At 33.4% G+C, this 27,563-nt stretch overlaps 1 protein-coding gene across 4 annotated transcripts in view; it reads left to right on the top strand.

Moving 5' to 3' along the window:
• The window catches only part of LOC126473570 (troponin I 3-like), a 131,355-nt gene that overhangs the window by 36,369 nt on the left and 67,423 nt on the right, over nucleotides 1-27,563 (top strand). The window contains exons 3-7 of one of the 4 annotated variants that reach the window (XM_050100709.1): nucleotides 756-773; nucleotides 3,037-3,165; nucleotides 4,140-4,263; nucleotides 7,332-7,432; nucleotides 25,669-25,712. In XM_050100709.1, coding sequence (XP_049956666.1) covers nucleotides 756-773; nucleotides 3,037-3,165; nucleotides 4,140-4,263; nucleotides 7,332-7,432; nucleotides 25,669-25,712 — 416 coding nt within the window. Of the gene's footprint in view, nucleotides 1-755; nucleotides 774-3,036; nucleotides 3,166-4,139; nucleotides 4,264-5,805; nucleotides 5,907-7,331; nucleotides 7,433-15,030; nucleotides 15,132-25,668; nucleotides 25,713-27,563 lie in introns of all 4 variants that reach the window. The other 3 variants (XM_050100708.1, XM_050100707.1, XM_050100710.1) reach the window with 3 other exon arrangements.

Genomic DNA, 27,563 nt, shown 5'->3' with positions numbered 1-27,563 from the left:
TTTGTGAAGACTTTCATCATAACATTGTTCATCCAGTGAATTTTCTGTTAATAAGAAAATACAGGCATGCATCATGTGACTCAGGGTTAATTTTTCTTTTGAAATGTTTATTTTGATTCATTTAAGTACACTCACTTCTCTTAAGTATGCTCTCCAATTTTGCATTGCTAATTTTGCTAAAACAGTAAAGAAATATTAAATTAAATTTATATCTTGCATATAAATTGGCTCATCTGCCAGTCTAGTCTTTAAATAAGACAAGGCTTGCAGTGATGTATTATAAACACAATATAAGCTAAATTACTGTACATTAAAATATATGTGTCTCACTCCTTCTTTTTATCTTTCCTGACATCCGTTTCAATCTAAGAACTTTTGTAAATAGTTCTTCTTTATTTATTATGCTCTGTCATGAACTGATAATTTAACTAACTATTTTCTCATGTGATATTTTAAATTCTTTGGTAATGGAAAAGGCCTCTTAAATACAGTAACTGAAATATGTTTGCATTTGTTGGTAATACCTAACTGCATCAGTTAATCTTTTGTATGCACGAAGACTTGTTAACTGAAAAGCAATATTTTCGAATTACTATCAGATAATTATCATTGGAATCAAACTTCAAATCTTCTAATTTTTTGTATATGTTGAAATGATTGGAGAACAGAACTCATTTCAGAAATTTCAGTTGTGTTGTCTTTGTATTTTATAATGCAAATCACCTTTACTGACTAGCTTTTCTTTTTCCTTTCAGAGAAAGCGTCTTGAGGAGGCATGTACAGAATTTGGGACCATGAGGATGAAGCTTTTCCTTTGGATCTTACTATCATTACTAACAAACGAAATACCAGAACAAAATATGAATAACCCATTTGATAAGTCAAACAAAAGTTTCCTAGCCTAAGTACTTTTAGAAACTCCAGCACTATTAGTCCTGCAACTAAAAATTACTCTACAACATATCAATAGCATGCAGAATGCTCAAAGATGGAACAAATAAATAAATTTTATGTTAGATCCTTCATATTAATAATTTTCCTTATGTGCCGGTAGTGCATATACTTTTCATGGATTCTTTATCTTCTGCCATTGTGGTAACATATCCCATAATGTAACTGCAGAAGCAATTATATTCCTGAAAATAAGTATGAAGTGAATGTGACCAAATTATTTAAAAGTATATCCACTGCTGTGAGTAATGCATCTGTGGAAAATTGCTTATAAAGAAGTAATATAGGTTATATTCCATCTTTTGCAGCTGTACTAAGACTTTTTTAGACCATAAGTGCTTCACTGTATTCCAAAGCATCTTCAGTGGTCAGATTTTTTGCTTCCTGCTACATTCTTAATGTTCGTTCTTCCATACACTAATAAGCAAAACATCTGATCACTGAAGATAATTTGAAATAAAGTGAAACATGTATGGTATAAAAAAGACTTTTATTACAGCCACTAAGGATGAAATATATACAACCATATAGCTTGTGTGAATGCAATTCCAAAAAAAGATACTTAAAAACAAAAACAAAACTTTTAATGAGCATCAAAAGCCAGGAACTTTAGTATTACAGCCATTAGTTTAACAACAAGTTTTATTCTCTTTCTGTGCTGAGGAAGTGTACCTGAACGGATCTTTTTTTATACAAATGGAAATGCGTTTTTCTCAAATTCTTAGTTCTAAAAAAACTTAGAACTGTATCAACTTTAATTTTAATTTCTGAATGCTGGATTTTGATATATTATTTCAGCCAGAACTATGCTTAATGTAAATTGACCAGCCATTGTTATACAGTCCTGAAAATAGTAAATGACAAAAAATTTTTGATTCTTGACTAAAGTTATCTGATCATAAAGAAATGAACATAAAAAAAATTAAGTGAAGAAAATTCAGAAGTATAACACTCATGTAAATGTTTACAGAATGCTCAGGAACACTGTTGCACAAAAGTAAGAGCAAAATGTCAGAATAAATTGCTGAAAATTGATGCATGCTCCAGCCATTTTGAAACACATCTCCCTTAAGACTAGCATAATGTAATTGTAGCTGTAACATTCAAATGTGTACAGCTCTTAACTCATGTTTTCTTGTTACCTCTGTACTGTGTAAACATCCTTCTGTTGCCCCTTTGGTATACCTACTACTCATTGACCAGTGTCAATATAACATGTCTATAGCACACAACACAGTTTCTCTTGCCTTGTATTTAAGGAAGTACATTTCATGTGACATTGGGTATGTCTACTGCCATCTCACTTGACACAGTGTTCATTATCATTATCACCTCTAACCACTTCTAAAATATTAGAAATTTGCACAAGGTAATCTGTTAGTCACCATTCCCATCTGAGTATAAATCATAAAGATTGTTGTTAAGAACTGGTCACAACTGGAAAATAACAGCTGCATGCACAAATATAATCCAAAGGAAGAAGATGGCCTCCATTTTTTACAAATTAAATGGCCATCATGTTCACTGAGAAAATTTGTAACATTCCTACAGAACTCATAATCATAATGAAACATACCAACAAACAGATAGGCCTATTGGCTGCCTTATCTAAGGCATGGAAATAATTGGCTGAAACTAAGTATCTAAGTCCCATTTGCCATCTTGAACACTTAAATTGACAGCTAGGTTTACAAAACAATTCTGTGTGCCTTAAAAAACATGTCCTTGAGTACCTACCACCATTTACATTTTCCATCGGTTCTATATTAAGCAGTAACTAGCCCATACAAACCTTCCAATGCAATGTATATAAGCTTATATTTCACCAACTTCAACTAATGTTATATTTTCCAATTAACATCATCTGTGTTACTGATCAAATTTGTTTGTACCAAAAAGACAAAATTATTCATCCAAGGTTGATGAATAATTAATTTAGTGATAAGTACATCACAGAGCAATATCTTTAATAAGCAAGATGTAATCAGTCAACAATCATTACAAATAGTCTTATGTTCTTTCTGTAATCCAAACTAGAATATTTGTTATGTGTACCATAACTGAGTAATTTTTATTTCCCAATAGGCAAAGAAAGCCAAACAGGCTGAAATCGACCGCAAGCGCGCAGAAGTGCGCAAGCGGCTCGAGGAGGCATCTAAAGCCAAGAAGGCTAAGAAAGGTTTCATGACTCCAGAGAGGAAGAAGAAACTGAGGGTAAGTACCAGTTTTATGTTCTACACACACACACACACACACACACACACACACACACACACACACACACACACACACACACACACACACGTCTTTTCTTATGAAATTAGAGCATGTTCACATTTGAGTTTCAGAGTAGGTAGTTTTTGTTTTCCTATCTTTTTTTTGTAAAGATATATATATATATATATATATATATATATATATATATATATATATCTAAAAAGAAAGATGATGAAACTTACCAAACAAAAGCGCTGGCAGGTCGATAGACACACAAACACACACAAACATACACACAAAATTCTAGCTTTCGCAACCAATGGTTGCCTCGTCAGGAAAGAGGGAAGGAGAAGGAAAGACAAAAGGATATGGGTTTTAAGGGAGAGGGTAAGGAGTCATTCCAATCCCGGGAGCGGAAAGACTTACCTTAGGGGGAAAAAAGGACAGGTATACACTCGCACACACACACATATCCATCCACACATACACAGACACAAGCAGACATTGGCCTTTACAAATGTCTGCTTGTGTCTGTGTATGTGTGGATGGATATGTGTGTGTGTGCGAGTGTATACCTGTCCTTTTTTCCCCCTAAGGTAAGTCTTTCCGCTCCCGGGATTGGAATGACTCCTTACCCTCTCCCTTAAAACCCATATCCTTTTGTCTTTCCTTCTCCTTCCCTCTTTCCTGACGAGGCAACCATTGGTTGCGAAAGCTAGAATTTTGTGTGTATGTTTGTGTGTGTTTGTGTGTCTATCGACCTGCCAGCGCTTTTGTTTGGTAAGTTTCATCATCTTTCTTTTTAGATATATTTTTCCCACGTGGAATGTTTCCCTCTATTATATATATATATTTACATTAACATCTGTTTAAAATATAAATCAAGAGAAATTGTCCACCTCAAGACATGATGTACACATCTCAATCATGTAAATTGTGCTTTCAATGGCTTGTTTTACTGTTGACAACAGTTACTGCTGAGAAAGAAAGCAGCTGAAGAACTGAAGAAAGAACAAGAAAGGAAAGCAGCTGAGAGGAGGAGAATCATTGAGGAGCGGTGTGGCAAACCAAAGAACGTTGATGAAGCCAATGAAGGTATGAAAGTATACTGTCATAATGTCAATACGCATTTCTCTGGTGCACATTAGAGTCAATAGGTCATTTGTGTTGCCAGTATTTTCCCATTATTGGCATAATTAAACAATTCTGAAATCTCCAGTGACATGGCTTCTTTAGCATATATGTTACATGAATTTATGCACTCATATAGCCAAAAATGAGAGCACAGCCATCACTTGAAAAACTTTTGTTAGTCAGACGTCAGTGAGTTATTCTGCAGAAGATTGTGTGCTGAATGAATCTTCACAGCTGTTAAAAACTGTGTATACTGCCTGCATTTGAAACTGGATCTTTAACTTTTTTAAACCTTTGAGTCCATATCTGTATTCTGTACAAGAAGTTTGAAATAGTAAGGCATAACAAACTAAATAAAAAGATCCTGGTTCAAATTTCTAATTAACGTATAGATTCAGTCAGCACAGACATCATGATGTGAAAATTCTTATATGTCAAGATTCCATTCAACATACATTAAAATATTCTTGTTGCTGATGTGTTGTTTAAACTCTATGTTGGTGTCAAACATGGCATCTAAATCTGCAGTATTCAGAGTTCTTTGATTTATTGCTCGAGAGGAAAATTGAGTCCATACAAATTTACAGGACAATATGTCAATAATTTAACTACATGGAAAAGATCACTATGTTACAAGATCTTATGTTCATATGCACAGAATTTTTATATAATATCAAATTTTTTTCTGGATATGAACTTTGTGAAAATGCCCATAAAATTAAGTTAATAATCATATTTTTACACATATTGATTTGTAATGTGTTGAAAAGTTTTCTTTCCAGTATTTAAATTAAACTAAGAAGTCATCCAGTCATCAATGAAACCAGTAGATATTTTGGAAGTTTCTTTCTGTATACACATTTCAGTTTCCCAGCAGTACATTTGAATGTATACTTGTACTGGGTCCAGTACACTAGTGGTGCTGGGTCTCAAAGAAGGTGAATGTTTCTCAGTATTCATGTTCACAGTTAAATCAGTGTAGCAAAATTATTAAGAGAAAAAGATCATTTAAAAAATTCATTTTAGCATGTATTTTTTAACTATTCAGGCACAAGTGTGGTTGAGTGTTCTTCAGGTATTCACACCTACATTAAACATTTATATATATGAATAAAGATTGTAAATGGCTCTCATTCCCTTAGGTAACATCTCTTCTGTTTCAATTATGATTTACTTTCCTCACTGGGAGGAGTACGGCACTCGTGCTATATGCATATATATCTCTACAACACCTTTCTTTCTCCTAGTCAATTTAAACATTTGGTACTCCATTTGTTACTCAACTTTGAGGGTCTAGACCATTAATTGAATATTTCATTATCCCCCACAAGACATTTGTTTTCAGATTTTGCATGGAACACTCCACCTTTTTACTGTTTGTTTACAATTTTCAGTGATCAAAGTGATCATGTAAGTCTTTCTCACCACAAAGACCAATGTCTCTAGAGGTAACATCAGTATCTTAGCACCATACAACTCATTTGTTTCTTCATGTTCCTACAGATACAGTTAAGCGTGTGCTCAAGGATTATCACGCTAGAATCCAGAAGCTGGAAGATGAAAAGTTTGATCTGGAGTATGCAGTTAAAAAGAAAGACTTTGAGGTAGTGAAAAATAACAAAAACACAGGCAAAAGTTATTCAGTTTCCATCATTCAGTTATTCATCTTCCAACACTGACTTCCTTAATATTAGTCTTTGTGTTAATACTTTCATTTAATGTGTTTTAACAAAACTTTTTTCTTCATGTCCCCCAAAAAATATTGCTCCATTTTACATCCTGCTCTTTTCTAGTATTTCACAGAATTTTCATCTCATAGGAGTGCTTACATTAATGTAAATACTTCTGTAACTATACAACTTATTAATACAAGAATGGTGTAAAATGGCAGTGTAAGCTAGTTTTATACAAATTAAATGCTTTGGTGTTTTGATTCTTAACACAGCAAGGTTTTGATGCTAAAGCTGCATCCTAACATTTATGCTATATGTGTAGTTTTCAGCATCAGTTCTCAGTGTGGAACTCAGAAGTTAAAACTAATTTTGTAAATTCATTTTTCTGCAGATTCTGTAAGTGCATTTCTTCTTCTGTATTTGATTTTGCTTTTTCTGCTGTGCACCCTTTTTTCCTTTTATTTTGTGTTATTACTATTTTTATTTTTAGCCTGAACCTGCAACACATTCAAAATAATGTGCTATAATGTGTTTATTGTTTCATTTTATCACGTATTCCCTTCATTCACAAAGGAGATCCATTCTGTAGAGCGTGTAATCATAATTCTGTAGAGCGTACAATCATAATAGTTGGCAGCAACTTAACTGACCTTTAAAAATCAGTATTGCTCTAATGTAGCCACATCTCACTGTCACAAAAGGGGAAAAAATAGAAATCTGTAAGTCTCCACATATTCGGTATGAAGACTTAAAATCTAAAATGTGCACTTCCTTGTAGCAAGAATCTATCTTAGTAGAAACGGCTTACCATTTGCAATGTAAATGTTCATCATTAACCCTGTGTCACAACTGCTTTTTTTATTTGCATACTAACAGAGAAGATCTAATGAACTATTCTGTTATATACATATATATCTCAACAATCAGATGCCACAATTTGCCAACAACAATTATTTGTGTGGTTATAGTTTAATATGTGATTTTGTCATGATAACAGTATTGGATACCTTGGAAGGAATGGTTGTAATAGAGTGGAACAAATCATGTCTACAGCACGTGAAAAGAAGAGTATGTATAATTATAATATGAGGTACTTGTGTTTCAAAAACACTTGAATGCAATTTTGGGTAACATGTATACAGACCTCGCAATTAGAACACAATCTAGATTTATTTAACAACAGCCATAACTTAAATTTCATGAGAGCCATAAATTACTACTTCACATTGTCGTCATATGCCAGTTAAATATCATAATGAATGCATTAATGTCCCATGTATGTGATGCAACTGTTGTAAAGGCTTGCACATAAAACTGTAAATCTTTGCCAGTTATATCAGATATTTTGTGTCATAGCAACCCTGAAATCCATCATCAACACTTACCACAAACGCATCGTGAACTTAGAAGAAGATAAATTAGACCTCGAGTACGAAGTGGCAAAAAAGGACTTAGAGGTGTGTACAGCTCTTATGAAAGCATGAGTGAGATCCAGGAGAAGAATGTTGTGCAGTAGATGATAATGTCAGTTTTGAAATTTAAAGGCAGGAATACACAAAAATAGGATATTAGATGTACATTATTTAACTGAAGACCAAAAAAATACTCAGGTAAACTGTACATAAGGTGAAGAGATTTAATATTCTATTGCAGCTTGCTTGCTGACATTATCATCTTAATTGCTTTTAGGTATGCCTTTCTTTCACCCAACAGAACAGTACATGGTGCATTAAACAACAGTAACATATTTTTCTCCTGGATTATACAGATTTTATGCATAAGAGCTGAGCATGGATATCATTAGGTTAAAATGGAATCCATTGCTTCAAATTGTGTATGCAGCACTTTCAGTAGTAAAGATTTGGAGGATCAAAAGGCAAAATCATACCACTTTTTAACAAATTTTGACACCAAGGAAATTCATATTCACATTCTGCTACTAAATTATGTACTAAGCTGTTTTTATTCTAGTGACAGCCTTCTGATGACAGAAAGCATGAATCAGTCTATTAATCCATTGTATGAGTTCATTTAGGGCTGTGATTCCACACAAAACATCAGAAATTCTCTTTGGGTATTTATTAACAATGTTAGGAAGCCTTTTTCTGGCCAGGTGGAATGTATTGCTCTGTAACATCTCTTTGTACCATTAAGATGTGTGTACTAGATCTCATTGTGCCTATGGTAGCACTCTGTTTCTTTCTTTTATAATTCATCAACTTTCTAAGATTTGAAGAAGAAAATACAGTTAACTGTTTTCTTTCCTATATCATCTCAGAACTGATCTCAGATCAACCAATGGATTGTCATAGTGCATGCCAAGAAACTGCTGTTTCCTGTCACTTTATATTTTAGACATTCAACATTTTTTAATTGTATAGTTAGTCAGAGTCCACTAAGTATCATTATAAACAGCACCTATAGTTTTTCAAATTACCCAAGAAAAACAACCTTCCATACATAAGTAATGTGTGACAGTTGCTTGTCTTAAACAATTTCATATTTACAGTGAAACGGGAAAGTAATAATATGTCTAAGGGATTTTCAACACAGTTTAATGCTGGGTAGCAGACTCTTGTTGAATCAGAGTTAATGCAAAAACAACTGACAGCACTGAAGTCAGTAAGGAGTATCCACACCAGTAAAATATAGGCTATAAAATATACAGAGGCATAGAAGCAAAAATTGGTTATTAAAATACTAATACACCAAAGCTAAATTAAATTCTTCATAAATATTTTATGGAATTAATATTTTTCCAAAACATTTGCACTTTTCAAATTTAATGCATAAAATTTTTCATGAAAAACATTTGCTCTATTTGGCGCTAAGTAGAGCATATGCCATTTTTAACATTCAGTTACTTTTTTTTAATTAAACACATAATTTAAGACTTAAAATTGCAGATTATATTAGTGAAGAACAAAGACAAAAATACATAATGCTGAATGAAGAACACATGAGATATTGTTGACATACATAAGAAGTATAAGCTACCCTCAGTGCAAAGGTTGGTTTGAACATAACAGTGCTTTATTAAGCATTGTCTTATGGAATGTGGAACATACTTGCTTTGATTAGGCCTTGAACTGACAGCCAGTTACATGTGGACATACACATGGACTCAAAATCATGATGCACCTTGGCATTTTTCACATATACAAATTATTGCCATAGCAAAATAGTCCATCCTGGACTTTCCATTCTTTAATTATTGCCATAGGGGAGAGGAGTGATAAGTGACAGAAAAGAATCCTAGAACTCACTGAGTGTTCAATCGCGGACCTTCAGATTTGTGTCTGACACTTACCGACAATGGCATTGAGCCACACAAACATACAAAATTATGGATCTCTCTTTGACCCTTTTACTCATATTTCCTGTTCTAGTTCCATTACTTCTCCAGACATTTGAACTCAAAGTCATAGTGGTGGTGGCGACATTTATTCCAGGATCTCTGGGTTAGTGTCACGTACTATATCACATTTTTCCCAATCTTAACTCATCTTTTACAGTTTTGATAACAAGTGTTTTCCTCATTATTCATGAAATGCCTTGTTTTTGAGTCTTCATCAAGTCATATTGCCTGATTTCTGCTTCTCTCTGACGTTAGCAACAAACAGAGTTAGTCCTATCTACAGTCTGCATTGGTTGTAGTAATCTGGTTGCAATATAATATGTGATTATTACAAACTACTAGGAGAAGCAGATATTAAAAGTGAGACACTTCAAAAAATTTTGTCTTTTGGTCCCACAGTATTCAGCTGTAGGCAAGATTTATAGTATCAGTACAGCTGTTAAAATGCTTAGGCATTAGTGAGCATTACTGACAGATTTGCTTAATGACATAGTTGCAGCTAATGTTAAATAAACTATTTTATAAATGCTTATTTATTGCAGATTATTCTTAAGTTTTAACATAGTAATGGCTGCTAGTTACACACTTTGTTTTGATCAGTAATGTGTAGTTTCACATTTATAGTGTATTATTCATTATTTTAATTTTTTGTTGATATTATCACTACATGTTCCAGGCTTTTAAATATTTTGAATTATTCACTATTCAAATAGAGTCAGCCTTTAGAATAGTTATTTTTTTATGAGTGACTGACATGTCACACATACCAAAACATATATCATTTTTCTTTTACTCTAATATCACTTTTGAGACATTTTTACTTAACTGTCCCTCAGACCTGTTTGGAATAGAGGTGTACATAAAAACTATAATGTGTTAGCACACTAAAAAAATTACCAGTTGTTAAATGTTCAATATTTACATGCGGTGTTACATATCAGTGAAGATTTAGGAAGAAATATAAGATTTTGTATTCTGAACATACTCTAAAGGAACAATGCATGTTAATTCACTTTCCAGTAGTGTCTACTCTTTTATAATTGTCCAGTATCCATGCATAGTTTACTATTTCACCTGTTAATGTAGTTCATGTTCCATGGAAGTAAAAGAATGGTCTGGTTTTACTTTCATGCATAAATTATGCATTCATAAACGATATTTCTGAGTGCTCTATTTCCATTTCAATATCACTAGGCTATGGTTTCTTTCTCTATTCACTCCTGCTCACATGCTTTCTAAGTATGAAATTTGGTAAAGCAGTTCTCAATTTCATTATAGTTCATTTGCAAAAGTGAAAATAAGTATTCTGACAAACACATATAAAACAAATCTGGTCTTGAACTACAATTTTGTGTCTCTTTACTGCATTGAAAAGTATGTTTCATTGTTGGTGAAATGTTATTATGCACTATAGAAACTTCTACCTAAGTTCTGTTTCATTGTCTGACTATAAACTATTATTAATAACGAAGACCATATTTACTTGTAGAAGTAAAAAAAGTTTCATTCAAAGTGTGTACACTCTTTTTGGTATTCCACGGCATTAGAAAAGCTTTTTTGTAGAGTTATTAATGTAAACAACATGAAAGTGAAACATTGGGCCTTCTTAGGTACAGAAAGTCTACTGTACTTACCTGTGTAGTTATGAATTCAGTAAAAAGTTATGGACTAGATAAAAAATTATACCATTTAAATTCTGAGCATCAAAGACTGAAAAAACATGCACTGTGAAAACATTAGTTTCCTTCAGATTTTGTATAAGTGGCTATGTCTGGTGGAAGTATGAATAAGTTGCAGTAACATAATGTTTCAAAGTCTAAACTAAGGATTATAATCAGTCATTGAGGCATTTGAAAATTTTAAGTGACATTATTCTGTTGTAACTGCTTTACCTGTAGTTTGGTTTCATAATGGATTGTTGACCCATATACTGTGTGCTTGTTTACTTCATAAGTGCATTACTGCAACTGGTGAGTATAGTGATAACCATCCTGTAAAAGACCCTGGAGATTAGAAATGGTAGTTAATATCCAAATGCTGTGTTTCTCCTTATTTTACTGTTGTTTATGACCCTTTGGGTTGCTTGTATATTAATTAATTACAATTTCCATGTTGTTTGAGCAAATATGTAGAATTCTAGATCATCTGTTTAACCAAAGTAGTGATTGCCCCCATGATATGCAGTTTGATTCAGAAACAAAAATCCCCTTAGTCATCTATGTGACATCATCCTAGCCCTGACATGTTTACCTGTACCTATTGTGAATAATGCTTTTCTAATGTAGTGAACTGGAATTTTATTTATTTCAGATATATGTGATCATACAAGTGCCTTTAAATTACATGCTTTGGATTTGTGCAGATTTATCCATGTTCCAGTGAACTTTCCCATATTTTGTGTAATATATGTTACCTGTGTAATTCAGCTATTTAATGGTGTAATACCACCTGTAGATATACATTTTGTATGTATTCCATAGTAGTAAATGTCCTGCTATGTATACTCCACTGCAAAGAGAACCTGCTCTCTCTCTCTCTCTTTTACATGTCATGTAAGAGTTACAAACTTGACACATTTGGAAACTCTGTGAAGTATCTAATGACTCAATAAAACCATTCAAATGTTGTTGATGCTGTTGCCTTCATTTACAAATAACAAACAACATTCACGTTTATACATAGTGAAGCTCTCAAACACTCATTTTATTAAAACAGTAGAGCAGTCACATGTCACTTCTAATGAAAAGTTATATATGACGTGTGCATTAGCTACAATTTTAATTTCTAACAGCCACTGCTCCCCTGCAAGAATGCCTGTGCTAGCATTCATTTTATTGTTGACAATATCTGGCATATCTATTCAACTCTGTTCTCTTTCTTACATGAAATAAATATTTTTATAAATATGGTCAAAAGATGATACTTATTGTAGTGCAACATCCAATTTGAGGTTTTTTGTTGAGATCATGTTTCATAAAATTTTAGCAATGCTCACTTGCTCAACTTTTTCTGTTCTTCAGTTTAATGTGAATGACATTAATGTTTTTATCATTTAGTAATGTAAAAGACAATTTCAGATCATCTCAGTTGTACTGAGTTGGGGCACAAATTAACATAAACATGTAGTTATTTGCATATTTTTACACATTTTTTGTCAGCAGCTTTTCCTCAAAACTGATAAGTCATATGAAATGTTATTACAACACATGGTACCATGTTTCAGATTGTAGTCACTGATTAGCATCATTTATTGGCTTAACGTATGTGTAATACACTGAAAATGTCAGCATTTCTTTAAATAAATCTTGTATGCCATTTGCTAGATGTTCAGATGTAACAATGTCCATTGATACACACTTTTAATGTATGTCATACTTTTCAAAAACTAACATAACAAAAGAACCTGAAAATTGAGCATTGCTGTTTGGCACTGGATGATGTACCCATGCACCTGTGATTTATAACTTAACAAATGCCATTACACAGGAGACATGCAACTATTCAAGTCTGGCAATAAAGATAAAAAAACTCAAGGCAATACAGCAGCAACAACAGGAAGGCAAAAGATAAATGAGTGTAAAAGAGAGATCTATTTTTATTCTTCTATTTGTTAAATTATCCTTGTAGATTAGTGCAATGTTCTGTGTGTCCCATCTATAGAATTGACCTAATGTGTATGAGAATCTGAGACTATTGCTTATGGAAAAGAGAATTGTAGATTGTGTTCCTCCTGATGGAAATTTTTTTGGTCAAGATACATTATCTGTTATTGCATGTTCTGGCTATAGAAGAAAAGTTAAATGGCAAAAGAAATTCATGGTTTAAAATTTAAAATAATGTCTTCCCTTAGGCAGGCACAGGTAGTACAGGCTACTTGCCAGATGACCCTACTGTACACATTCTGTGGATGCATAAGCCATACGGCACCCCTACCCCCATGCACTAGATCAGAGCAGTAATTATGGGCCTGCTCTTTGCCATGAGGACTTGGATGAGCTATCTAAACATACTGAAAGCATAGTCACATTCAGGATGTCTTTTTAAGGAATGGATCTTGCAATGACGTGTCGTTCACTTCAAGGGCAATCAGTTTTGTGTGGTCATGTACTGCCAGTAGCAGCTCCAGCATAACCATGTCAAACACTCGAGAACACCTGGGCACTCTTTTGTGAGTAACATTGGTGCAGAAATATTGAACATTTTCATTAAACATTCATTTGTATGTTGAGAGTGGTGGAGATAAAATTTGCAGAATTACAATGTTAAGAAGACATTTATAATTTCTAGACAAACAGAAAAAGAATCATGAAAGATGATTCTCAGATCTCTAGGAGTTGTATACTCTTGTCTTTGCTGTAAGTAAAAGTTCTCACTGAAATCAGTTACATTACAAAACATTATGCAATTCTGGTTCCATATGCGATAGTCCAGTAACAGTGGCCCTTCGCTTTGTAGACACCTTATAAATCTGTGTGTGTTTTTGTTTGCTTTTAGCTGAACTCGTGAGCGTTTGCAAAATGTACTACGACAGACTAATGAAACTTGCAAGTGATGCGTACGATCTTGAAATATTATTAAATTTCAAAGATAAGGAGGTAATTCAAGCCCAAAGTTTTTATTCAAAATTAGTTTTCAGCTTATTTCTTCTTCCAGACTCATATTTTATTTTATATTCTTCTGACAAGTTAACGAATTTCCTCTATTTCTGTTTATATATTCATAACTTTTAATTGATTTTCAATACTGCACGATTTATTTTACGTTTGCAAATCTAAAATAAGAAGTTTTTTTTTTTAAATTTAGTCACAACTGCAATTAATTTGATAACAAAATGGGTTTTCCTGTAGCATATGAATATGTTACAGAACCTAATTGCACTGTGTGGATAAGAGGTAAAGCTTTGAACATGTGCAAGGAAATTACTGATGCTTCCATGCTGTGGAGTTTAATACATCACAGTAATTGTTACTCTCATTCAGAGTTCTTTACATGAAGGTTAAGTGGAATTTCCATTGTTTTCTTTTAATGTTCAGAGCTTTATCTCCCAGATGTTCAAGCTGTATTTCAGTTACAGAATTCTGATAATTTGAAAATAACAATACATAACAAACATGAAATTGGTAAGTCTGTTTTTTTAATATGATTTGTTTGCTTAATCATAATAAGCTTTTGTTTAAGTGGTCATCATGAGGAAAGATCATATAAAACATGATGAGGCATACCTCATTTTTATGTGATCGTTCCTTATGCAATACACTTTAACAAGGTCGTGTTTCAAGTTTATGTTGACTGCCACAATACATGGGCAGCTTTTAATTATTATTTATTTGTCATTTTTATTTTCTAAAATTTATTTTATTCACTGGAGCATATGTTTCGGTCATACTGTGTAGACCAGTGTCGTTATCAAAGTGTAAAATTTTTAGCACAGTATACACATTCTACAATTACATTATTACAAAACACTATATTATACAAAAATATGAAGTCTGGAGTTTTTGGACATACATGAGAGGCTTCTGGCCATGCACACCAATGAGTGTCTGTTTCCTGTTTCCAAAATTATTTACAGAGTCTGAAGAGTATTCTAGGATATATGAAATGTACTTTTCATCCTGTAGCCTCTTAGCCCTCCCACTATAAGCGTCACACAGAAGTAACACCTGTTAAACTGTAATTGCTAATTTGATTTTCTAGCACAACTCAAGGCTATCGTGAAGGAGTATTATGATCGTGTTTATCTGTGCGAAGGTCAGAAATGGGATTTGGAACGTGAAATTCGAAGTAAAGATTATGAGGTATGATGGCAAAGCTTGTACATGTATTTTTAGAAAAGGAATAAAAAGAAATCCCCTTAGAAAATTGGGATGTTGAATACTTCTTGAAGAGTGAAGTGAAACAAAGCCTTAGAAACAGTTTCCTTTTTCATTTGTTGTTGTTGTTATATTTATTGCTACTGTTGTTACTGTTGTTCCAATCACAGAAGCCGTTTGACCATAATGCATGAATTTTCACATTCTACAGATTCATGCAAATAATTGGACTGATCAGTGAAGCCAAAATCACTTTATAAAGCAGAATTAATTAAATAAGTCAAACATAAAAAGGGTAGGATTAATTAAAATTACATTAGTTATTCACTAGAGCACATAGTGTAATCATTGTTAAATTGCAGCTGAATGCAGTGTCAAATTATGCCAACAGATGAAGAGCAGTTAGGAGATTCCTTATAGACTGCACATTAATACTAAAGACAACTAACAGGCTTAAATAAACACCCAATGAAAAACAAAAATTAATGTTTATTAATCATGTTCACACTTTATATAATGAAACTTGTTCTGGTATTATTTGAAAAAGAAGGCATCTGATATGGTTTTGAAGAGTTCTTGCATAAGAAAGGCAGGATAAATAGTTAAGACTACATGAATAGCTGACGAATCATGTAGGCTAATTCTTTCTTTTGTTTATCAGTGAATTTGAGGTGCAATTAGAAATATATTCAAATTAATATAGAATTTTGTACATGTATCAAATGTCATTTTTAGGAATTTAAAAAACATCCATTATGATGATAATAAAGTGAGATTAAGAATAGAGTAGAATGGATATTTTTTTAAAGTAAAAGAATGTGAGAAAATATGTATCCCATACTGGTGACAGCAGAAAGGAGAAGTTTTCCAAAGGGTTTGGAACTCATGTGACAGAGCAGTGTGAAAGTATTGCTGATATGTAGGGACCACAGGATTGAAGTTTTTTTATTTAGTCTCAGATAATGAAACTTAAGAAATACAGAATAATTTTGAAGAAAATTTCAGTCTAGCTTTCACAAAATAGTAGAAATTACAAGAATGAAACACACAGTATATTTGTAGTTGGCTACCTCATATCTTTTACACACTTTTGTCTTCTGCAAACTAATATGTCAATAAATGACACTGTTTGTCTGGAAATTAACTAGTATTAAAACTTACCACAGTGATGTTAATAGAAATATGAAAATAGGTTGTGTTACATGGAATTCAATGTAGGCAGCAGTGTCCACCAACTTTTTCAAATACCCAAGATGCAATCCACAGCTTCTTGCAAGAATTCATTTAGAACAATTCAAAAAACATCTCGCATCCACTCCTCCATGCAGTTTGCACAATTTTTCCAGTACACATTTACTTTTACCCAACCCCTGTCCTCTTAATGTAATCATTGCACCAACAAACATCCTATGAACTTTGCATCCAATGAGACACATTTGGGAGGCATGTGGTCTTGCAGCACAGTGTGGTTCTTCATTAAAGTTTTCCCAGTTAAATAAGAGGGATTACGCAAACCATTTTCCTTCTGAAGACAACAACTAGCATTCATGATGTCATGTACCAGATGTTGGCAGATTGCTATAAAGGCTGTCATTTCACACAAGATGCTCATTTTGGAATGGTTTGTTCCTTTTTTACCATTATCTTAGGAGTCTGTTTGGACCTGCAGTGGCTGATGTATCTCTTTATAAAACCAACGAAATAGAGCCCCATTGGACCACAGACTGTTTCCAAACACATGTTGCCCATTCTCATACTAGTTCAACATCAAATACATGAACTCCATGCTGTGAGTTCAATTCGTGTGTGTAAGTTCCTGTGCATTATGGTGTCCTCTCTCATATATAGCATAATGTATCAGGTTATGGGGAATGGAGGGCAGGGGGACAACAAACTTTGTTTTCTTTGGACCATAATGTCAACATATGGACACATCCCCATGCATTCCTCATTGGTGGCGAATTGACAAATTTTTAAAATCCTGTTTGATAGTCTATATACACACAAAAATTTATTCAGATTTCAGAAATGTTAGATGAACTATAATGTGATTTAATATCCATTTGATTTCCAGACACCTGGTAAATGTACTGCTGCATTCAGTCCAGTTTCTTATGTGTCTATGCCATTTCCTGTTTATTCAAACACATTTCAAGACCTGTTTCAATAGTGAATGACTTCTTTTCAAGCCTCTATAAAAATATGGAATAGTATCTCGTCATCAGAAATTGGCTACGCCAGTGTCCAAAAATATCTGTGTAGTGAGATGCTGTATTTAGCTGTCACACTTAATGCCATGCCAGATAGTATTTATGTAATGTGATGCTGCATTTGGCTGCCACACATAAAAGGACTGAACAATATTCTTTTGCTAATAACTAATTCACATGAAGAATTTTAGTGCAAATACTACTGTAACTTAATTTCCTCTAAATGCACAATTAAAACAGGAAATGAGTAGCTCGGCTAGAAATCAATATTTTCTGCACTAAAGATAAAGTTTACTGACACTACGAATACAAAATCATACATTAGTCTCTTTCCAATAAAATATAAAACAGAGAAAATAATCAACTGCAGTCTGGACATAAGCTTATTCTCTTTATTAAAAATCATATGAATGTAGCACTCAAATTATGCTATTAGTGTTTGTATAAAGTTTTCTTTGGCATAATGACACAGTGAATAGTAACACTTCTCCAGTGGAGTGACTGCTGTCTTCTTCTTTAGTTATTTCACCTTAATGTCATTAGTTAACTGAAGGAGATTGCTGTAATAATAGCCAAAACACTGAAAATGTTTTTATTTTGTGCTTTATCTAAGAAAACTTTATATATATTTTGACACTAGCCGTCGGCTCACACTTCTATGATACTTTGTTTTGGACAAAAAAAAGCACCATCAATTTTAATAAATGGAACTCATTAAAATTTCCATAATATATCATTCAGATTATATGAATCATTAAAATTGGCTTCATAAGAAAATGTTATAAATTTCCAATGCATTATTTACTAAATTCCAGAGCTTCTAATTTATATAAAATACAGAAATTCTGTATAACAACGGAAAACTGAGGATGGAATTTTAAAAAATTTGAATTTGGATAGATTGCTATGCACCACATAAAGGAGGGACTGAGTGGCAGAAAGGTCCATTTAAAAGTATACTATTGTATATTATTATGCTATCAAAGTCCTTCGTCAGACATGTGTTTCTACATCTGACAAAGGACTTTGACCAACAGCTTAGCAACATCCAACTTTTAAATGTGCCTGTCTGCCACTCAATATATCTTCTACGTGGTGAGTAACAATATTTATGTAGACAATAATTCATATTGTTATTAGAATTTATATTTACTTTTACATCTTAAAAATAATGTCTGACCATAAAAATAACATCAGACTTGTCTTAACACTTTCAGAGAAGCAAATAATACTATGAACCTTATTATATCACCTATATTACTGAATGAAAAGTTACTACATTGATACAGTCTCCCATGTCGTATTGTTTTCTGCAGATCATCGCTTTTTTTTTCAATTCCCCTTACATTATTATTCATCCAGCTGTAGTGATAGTGTTTACATCTATCTGTGGTGCAAAGTCCTGTCAAAATGAGATAATACTAATTATTTGATGTCAAAGCCAGAACATATATATGTCCTTTAAGTTTTTAAATTACATTGACCATTCCAATACCTTTGTTGTTGCTTCTGTATCATTCATAATTTACTGTATAACAATAAAAAGGTGTGATTTGGTGAATATTACTTACAGAGGCAACTGTAAAATGGTGGTAGATCTTTATTAACTAGTAACTATGAAGTGGCTAAACAGAGTAACAGTGTTGTATACCAGTTTTGATATAGATGTACAGTGCGTAAGGTGCACAGGCTAATCTGAAGAGCTTCTGTCGTGGCTGACTTACTTGAAACACTTCCATCTCCATACAGTGCCATAATTAGTGGCCCTTAATTAATTACATGCAGTTACTCTATAACCTTCCTAGGTTTACTACTCACACAAGGGATGAAACGGTATTGTGAAGCCAAAAATTTCTGTTGTTAACACTCATTCCCCTTCCCCCTACTCACTAACATAAACAAAACCGGCTCTAATAAGCTCACAACAAAAGTGAATATGCTATGCAAATAAAAGTAAAAATCCATACCAGTAGAATCAATCTTAGAATTACTGAGTGACTGTTCAGAGCATACTTAGTATAATATGGAGAGTGTTGAAGAGTTTATGAGCATACTATGGACTGTGTTATGCACCACTAGACCAAGTACCAAAATGTGATGAGTGATATAATGGAGCCCAAAGTTTCGATTCCCTTAAAAATGAATTGTTGAATTTCCCCAATTTTTAGTACCAAAGAAAGGTTATTATTGTTTCACTTAGTAGTGGAACATCAATGTAATTAAATTATAAACAACATGAAAAAAATAAAAAATTGTCATTAGCCTACTGACATTCATTGCTGATAATGAGATTTTGTTATGCTTCAGTAGACTAAAAGAGTTCGCAGTCATTTGGTCTCATATGCTTAACTGAACAATACAATGGGGTTATTATAACAATGAAGCATTAGTAACCTATGTGCCTTTCATAGCCTGAAACAACTCGATGAGGCCAGTTTATAGCAAGTGAAGCATAAATAAACAGCAAATTATGTCTTGTAAGCTCACCATTGTTGACAAATTTGCTGAAGGTAACAAAACTGCAGTTACTGTAGCATGTATTTAACTTTTATTGATTGTTATGAAACAAAAAACAATTTGCAACACCGCAAGTAACATTAAAGACATGTCATGGAAATTCTGCAAAAGCCAAAAGATAGCATCCCTTACATTCAAAATGGAAGTAATTGTTACTAACTGTACATCACAATAGGGTCTACTGTATAAACACAGTAAAATGAAAGATAATGAAACTTATACAAACAAAAAATTACAATTTTTTGTCAATATTTTCATCCTGTTTTGAAGTCATCTTGTCCATTGAAATTGTGCATGTCACCTTCCACATTAGTAGCACTTCGAAAAGACCAACACATCTGTCTTGCATCTTTCGGGATCAAAGGCACAAGGGACTTCAAGTCTTGAAGTTTTTCTTTACAAATCTATTTTCCTCTGACCACAGTAGAATTATGTGTTCACCCAGTTTCAATGGGTAAGAAGAAGGTTTTCCTTTTCTTGAATGCTTATTTGAGCAGCAGTTTCCTGGTCAAAGCCTCTTTTTATAAAATTGCTTAGAGGTTTGTGCTTCCTCATTCCAATTTCTCAAGTTTTCAGCCAGTTTATAATGCATTGCTCTGTGTCAGATTTGCAGGTTTTTTTTCAGCATTTGTGTTCTAACAAATTCTCTCTCTTTGACTCTGTGGACAACCAAAACATTCTTTTCATGACTTACTTTCATGACATTCATAATATCATTGACACTATGCAACCATTGTTGTAGCTTCAGTGCACACTCTATGTCTCCAAAATTACTATCACTGGTAAAAAAGCTTTTCCCTGTGAGAACATAGAGTAAAGTAATCCTTTCTAATGTGATTTTCCAACAACATTTTAAGTATCAGCACTATTTATGTAAGATTTTGATCTCCATGTGAGTTCCTTTGCAGTAACATATTGTAGCGCGTGGATTCATGATGCCAAACTGAAAATCAAGCATGGTGAAATTGGCACTTGGTCTTTTCCAGTATTTCATGGCAACAGTGACAATGGTGACTTTTTCCCAAATAGGTTATGTTGTTTCCCAACAGAATGCAATCACACAAGGCAAACCAAAGGAAAGAGGCTTGTTCTAGTGATGCATAGCGAGGTTCATGTGATTAATTGCATAGATTATATAGGAGGAAGGTTGAGACTACTTAAGGACAGAGCATGCTTCACTGCTTTATAGGATAGATTACTGGTTAATGTGTCAGTAAATCAGGTTGATTTTTCATCCCAAAACAGCCATACTCTACATATTCTATTCCATACAGGTTGCTATTCTGGCATGCTGGTCGCTATCTCTCTTTCTGAGTGACAAGTTTTCATAAAAATACTGCATACAGATTAACAGATCTCTTTTTTTCTCATCTTGTGTTTCTATTACCTGCTTCAAGCGTCATTATGTCCAAACAAGGTCTTCACATTTCTCTGAAAATATGCTTTGTAACCTGATTTTTCAATTGGTTTACAATGGTGATTTATCATCAACTGGAATGTACTACGTAAAGTGCTCAACTCTTCATCACATACATCTCCATCAGTTACAGGACAAAAGTACATGACACACCCTCAGATTTTTGAGTAGTTAGAGGCTTTTAGTGATTAGTTGACAACTGGCAAGTATACACTGATGAACAAGGTGTTAATAGCAAAGAGATGCAGGATTTTGCACCTCAGCATGATAGTCATTTTTAATTTCTTACTCTTTCTAGATTTTTTTTTTTATTATTAAGAAAGTTTGCAATGTGCATAGTTTATTTTTCATGTATGTTATTTTTCACACAAGAGGAGATTAAAGTACTAAATAGAATCATGGAAAGCAATCAAATGCATATCACTTGTATCGTAAAACTACCTGTCAGAACAGCATATATTTTGTTGATTTACTGTCAACAAAAATCATATACCCCCTTTTCATTATGCTGTATTTTGCTTACAACCAGCAGTGTATATAAATTACAGATACCCTTCTGATTTTTCTGTTCTAAACATGTGTTCATAGTATGCACTCTGTGGATATACATATATCAAAAAAAGGTTTTGCATCACCCTGGTTCCCGGAACTCCTGAAGATAGACATTTACTGTGGATATTGTATCACAGACACAGTCCCTTTGACTGTTCACAGACATCACTAAACCCACCCAAAGACGTAAACAACTATGCATGAGCAGCGCCCATTAGATGGAGGGGGTCTGACAGCCGATCAGTTCCACTCATTCCACCAGGAAGGAGGTACATGGCTCATGTTGTCTGTAGTTCAACCATGCCTAGACGGTCAATACTGCATTTCAACCATGTCGTCATTGTTGCTTTGTGTCAGGAAGGGCTCTCAACAAGGGAAATATCCAGGCATCTCAGAGTGAACCACAGCAGTGTATTGGCCATGGAGGAGATACAGAGAGACAGGAGCTGTTGATGACATGCCTCGCTCAGGCTGCCCAAGGGCTACTACTGCAGTGGATGACCGCTACCTACAGTTATGGCTTGGATGAACCCTGACAGTAATGCCACCATGTTGGATAATGCTTTTCATGCAGCCACAAGACATCATGTTAAGACTCAAACTGTGTGCAATAGGCTGCATGATGCACACCTTCACTCCCAATGTCCATGGCGAGATCCATCTTTGCAACCACAATACCATGCAGTGCGGTACAGATGGGCCCAACAACATGCCAAATGGACCGCTCAGGATTGGCATCGTGATATCTTCACTGATGAGTGATATGCCTTCAACCAGACAATTGTTGGAGACATGTTTGGAGGCAACCCAGTCAGGCTGAACACTTTAGACACACTGTCCAGCGAGTGCAGCAAGGTAGAGTTTCCTGATGTTTTAGGGTGGCAGTATGTGGGACCAATGTACGCTGCTGGTGGCCATGGAAGGCAATGTAATGGCTGTACGATATGTGAACGCCATCCTCCGACCAATAGTGCAACCATATCGGCAGTATATTGGCAAGGCATTCATCTTGTCGACAATATGCCATGACGAATACTGGCATGCATCAATGCAAGAGGTTGTGCTACTGGGTGTTAGACGTACTGTTGTGCACAGCAATCTGGACCACCACGACTGAAGGTCTTGCTGTATGGTGTTACAACATGCAATGTGTTGACTTCATGAGCAATAAAAAGGGCAAAAATGATGTTTATGTTGATCTTTATTCCTGTTTTCTGTACAGGTTTTGGATCTCTCAGAACAGAGGTGATGCAAAAGGTTTTTTTTTTTTTTTTTATGTGTGTATGAATGGTTGTTGCACTGCTCAGAAATGTATTCAAAAATGTACAGTTTAAGCCAAAACAGAAAGTGATGTATATATGATGCAACAATATGAAAAGTAAAAGAAGGTTGTTCAGATAGTGCAAATATCGCTCCAAACTTTTTTCCAACAGATATATGTGATTCAAAAGAAGAGTTAGATGACTATATGAGATATTGTTTTTAATTTTTCTTCTCTCTGTCTATCTCTTTGTCTTAATGAAGGATCTGATGTAAATAACCAAATATATAGGCTCAACATCATAATTTTTTATTTCAGTAGTTAATCTTTTCACTCTGTTTAAGAGTATAAAATCTTGGTCACAGTACCCTCCTCCTCCCTGCTTCTCAGTTCTTCAGTTGCAATTGTTAGACAATCAGCATTTTATGAGAATGGCTTTCCATGATAGCTATCAGTGTGCTTCACTTCTTAGATTTTTTTACTGGCATTTGTCAGTCGAAAACTCCAGGCAGACAAAAACAGAAATTGCCTGCAGTGGAACATAAGTAAAGTATTTAGCTCAGTTTTCAAAAATTACCAGTATTTCAACCAATTTTGAGTGCAGTTTGGTATTGTAAAACATCATATTAGTTAATATAAATTTCAGATGTTAACATCAAGCAGAGGTTTCACAACTACTTGAATTTTTTCACGTATAAACACACATGTCAAGTCTAGGAAACTATGCACATTGTAGACTTGCAGAAAATCTTTGAACAGCAGTAACAAGTTTTATGTTTTCTGAAAGGTATGCAACATATGGTGAAAGCTGAACATGACCAGAAAAAATGATTTTGGTTCCACGTTAGAAAGGCTACAGACCTAATCTGCGTAGAAAGTGTGATTTACTTTTACAATGTGACCTGTAAAATGCAAATACATATTATACAAGCTGCAGTTCTAATCTGTACAGGTTAGTGTGATTTTCAACCTTCTTCAACAAGTATTTGGGTAGAAAATATGGGGTTGTGCTCTCTGCCAAAGACCTACACAAATCTTAAAGTGAAGTTTACCAGAAAAGGATAACAAACATGGAATTACAAAATTCTTGTTATGGCCTAGATTGAAATAGAGGTCCATATTTATTGCATAAAAAATTCCCAGTTACATCTTGGCCAGCCATCAACTTTCCCTTAAGAAGCGGAACCTGCATCATGCATCAATAATTGGTAGATGATGTCATAGATCTAGCAGGACTGAAAGTGTGTTGCTCAATATAAACAAACCTACCTGTAATAGGACAACATAGCCACAAACATGGTGAGAAAACAGCTACAAACCTGTCAAAGTATATTATAAGATGTCGTTGAAAATCACAGTAACTGAAAGAAATGTATTTTAGCTATAATATAGAACTGTTAACAAGGTCCTAATGGTTTTATCTCTAACTTTAACTGCTGATAATTACAGAGATATAGATAGTGTTACTGTTATGAGGTGTCAGCTTCTGAACTTTAGCAGCAGATGAAATAATGAATATTCAACACACATTGTGCATTATACTCAGTGGGCATGATGAATCAATTGTCACTTCACCAATGAAGGAAAGGGCTAAGTATTCATTATTTTACCATACTCAGTTATTTACACTCAGTCCTCTTATGTAAATGATTCTGTTAGCCGAAAGATGTCATGGTAAATGCAGAGACATGAAACTTTGCAAACAATATTTGGATTTTTGTCTATTTTTATCTTACTTGAATTTTTATATTAAACTTGTTTAATACTCTACATTGCTAGGCATTTGAAGTTTATATTTGCATTTATGATCATTCCTGATGTTTTCTGACCTCAGTGGCTATTAGTGAAATTTTTGATTGAATTTCGAAATCTACTGTAAGAACATACTTTGTTTTATTTTACATAGCAGTGAAATTTTCAGTTAAGATACCACAGAATATATTATAAAGTGAGATACTGGAAAGGAAATGAAATATAAAAATATAACAGAATAGAAATGTTAATGTTGCTGCGCATTTCAAAATAACGCAATCTGCAACATGTAGCTTGCTTTCTTGTACAATTATTAACACCTGCAATATGCTTTAGTTGACTATAAACAAGTGCACAATTATTTTTTAAAAGTCAAATGTCTTATCTGCTTATATTCTTTCCATGAATCTGTGTCTCACAATCTCTTATACAGACTATTAATATTTGTTTCCATTCTTATTGTTTATGTTACATACAACTTGCATGAGTATGTATAACTACACATATGCTTGCATGCACAGCTTCTTCTGCATGATGATTTTATAAATGTATTTCTTGTAAATTTTGTTTGTACTTATGAAATCAGATAAATCAAAAACAATAATTCTTTGGAAATTTTATTAAAATATATATATTTTTTCTCAGATTATGAAAAATATGTAGAGTCATATTTATCAAAATTACAAAAATACAGTAACTACAGATGGATTAAATTAGAATTGCTCAACATTCAGTATCAACATTTAGACACAATAAAAATATACATTTACCAAATTATTTGTTTAATAATAAGTTTTATGCACTTTTTGACAGATTTCCGATCTGAACAGCCAAGTAAATGATCTCCGAGGAAAATTGTAAGTATAACTGAAGATGTATTACAAAGACCTTATTTATTAATATTTATAGTATTGAATACTGACATGCAATACTAATAATTTGGTAATTTGTTTCAAATAAATCCTTACACAAAGTCATCGTAGCATGATGTAGAGACATTACTAGCTGGAGAATTTAAGCTTATGTCACAGTAAGATTCTGGTTTTCAAGATTCCCAGATCAGTACAGTGACTGAGAGATTGTTACACATTATTCATATTGTAAAATATCAGTTTTGCAATTTTTGACACTGTCTATCCAGTGGTAATTGGTGAATGACATAGACTTGATAGTACATGGTAGTAATAAATGGTACATAGTATTAATATTTGTCATTAAAATCTGTATGTTTTACACATTAGTGCCAAAGCTTTTGAGAAAGAAATAATTAGATTTGTCACTGCACTTAAAATTCAGTTATTTGTGGCTATATATCATCATCATTAACCATTCTCCTTCACATTCCTCTTTCTTATTGAATTTTATTCATTTATTACATTTTTGCTTAAATTTTAGTACTTACTTAACATCTTTGAATTGATACAGAGTACATCTATTGTAGTATATCTGTCATGTATTTCTCTTAGACTACACTCATGGAAATACCTTCCAATATCATTATTGTTCTCTTAGAGCTGGTGAGAGACTGTCACCCATACCTAATGAAAAAATTTTGTTCATGATTTAGAACACAGCCATAAGATGTGAAATTTGGAGCTTTAACATTACTAATGTGTTCTACTATAACATTCTCTGATGGTTAGACAGGATTGGCAAAAAAAGGCAACATTCCGTAGACCATTTATCCCTTAGTAGTGAAAGCATTATGTTCCTCTTTTTATCAAAACAGAATTATTATCAGAGTGAAAGCATCACTGCATTTTCAATGATTTCTGAAAGACATACATCAAATATCTTCCTTGCCTGTTCTGATTCTCACTTTATTTGTCCCTCTAATGATTTTTCCTCTAGGATCACCATGGTACCATTGCAGTAACATACGACTTTGAGCAACAAACTTGCCTGTCACTTACTATTTTTTATTGGTTGTTTACTGGAATTAGCCTGACATTAGTTAAAACAGAGTATTTTGTCTAATCCTAACTAGACATAATGCTTTTCTCCACCTGGAGCATTAATATCAGAATCAATAACATAATTTTTGGAGAAAAAACAAATTTTTTGTTATTCAGTCACCTACAGATTTTTTTAAATGAAAGAAATAGTTCTCATTGCATTCATTTTTCTTAGTACTCAGATTTAAGCCTGGCACAAGCTAAAAATCTGTCAGTACCTTCTTTGTTACACATTTTTCACACTTTCCTCATTCCAAGCTATCTCTCAGAAAATATACATCTCACTTCAGAGATGTTATGTTCTCAGTGCAATGTTGCCAGAACCATAGCAATAAATATTAATTTATCATTTTGCTATTACATTTTTCCTGCCACTTTAGTACTTCCTTTCAGTGAATCCAATCAGTATGCCTCTTAACAGTACTGGTGCTTTAAGGTCATGTTAAGCAGTTACCCTGTTTATTATGATCACATAAATACATTTTAAAGAAATCTGTTTTAATGCTGAATGTAGGGTTCAGTGTGGTCTTTATACTGTAGTCAAAAGATCTTTTGTGTCTAGCAGCTTTTTAAAGACAAGTAATTGTGGATCAGAAATTTTAAAGAACAGTAATCTATATCTTACTATTTCATCATAAAATAACAGTAATCAGATATCTTACTATCTTATCCTAGATTCAAAAACGAAAAAATGCCTGTGTTAATAGCATGATATACAACAATAGTCATTGTAAATAGGTTTGGCCTCTATTG

This window comes from Schistocerca serialis, chromosome 4, assembly GCF_023864345.2.
Source record: "Schistocerca serialis cubense isolate TAMUIC-IGC-003099 chromosome 4, iqSchSeri2.2, whole genome shotgun sequence".
NCBI lineage: Eukaryota > Metazoa > Arthropoda > Insecta > Orthoptera > Acrididae > Schistocerca > Schistocerca serialis.
This window is presented reverse-complemented; position numbering and strand designations above follow the sequence as displayed.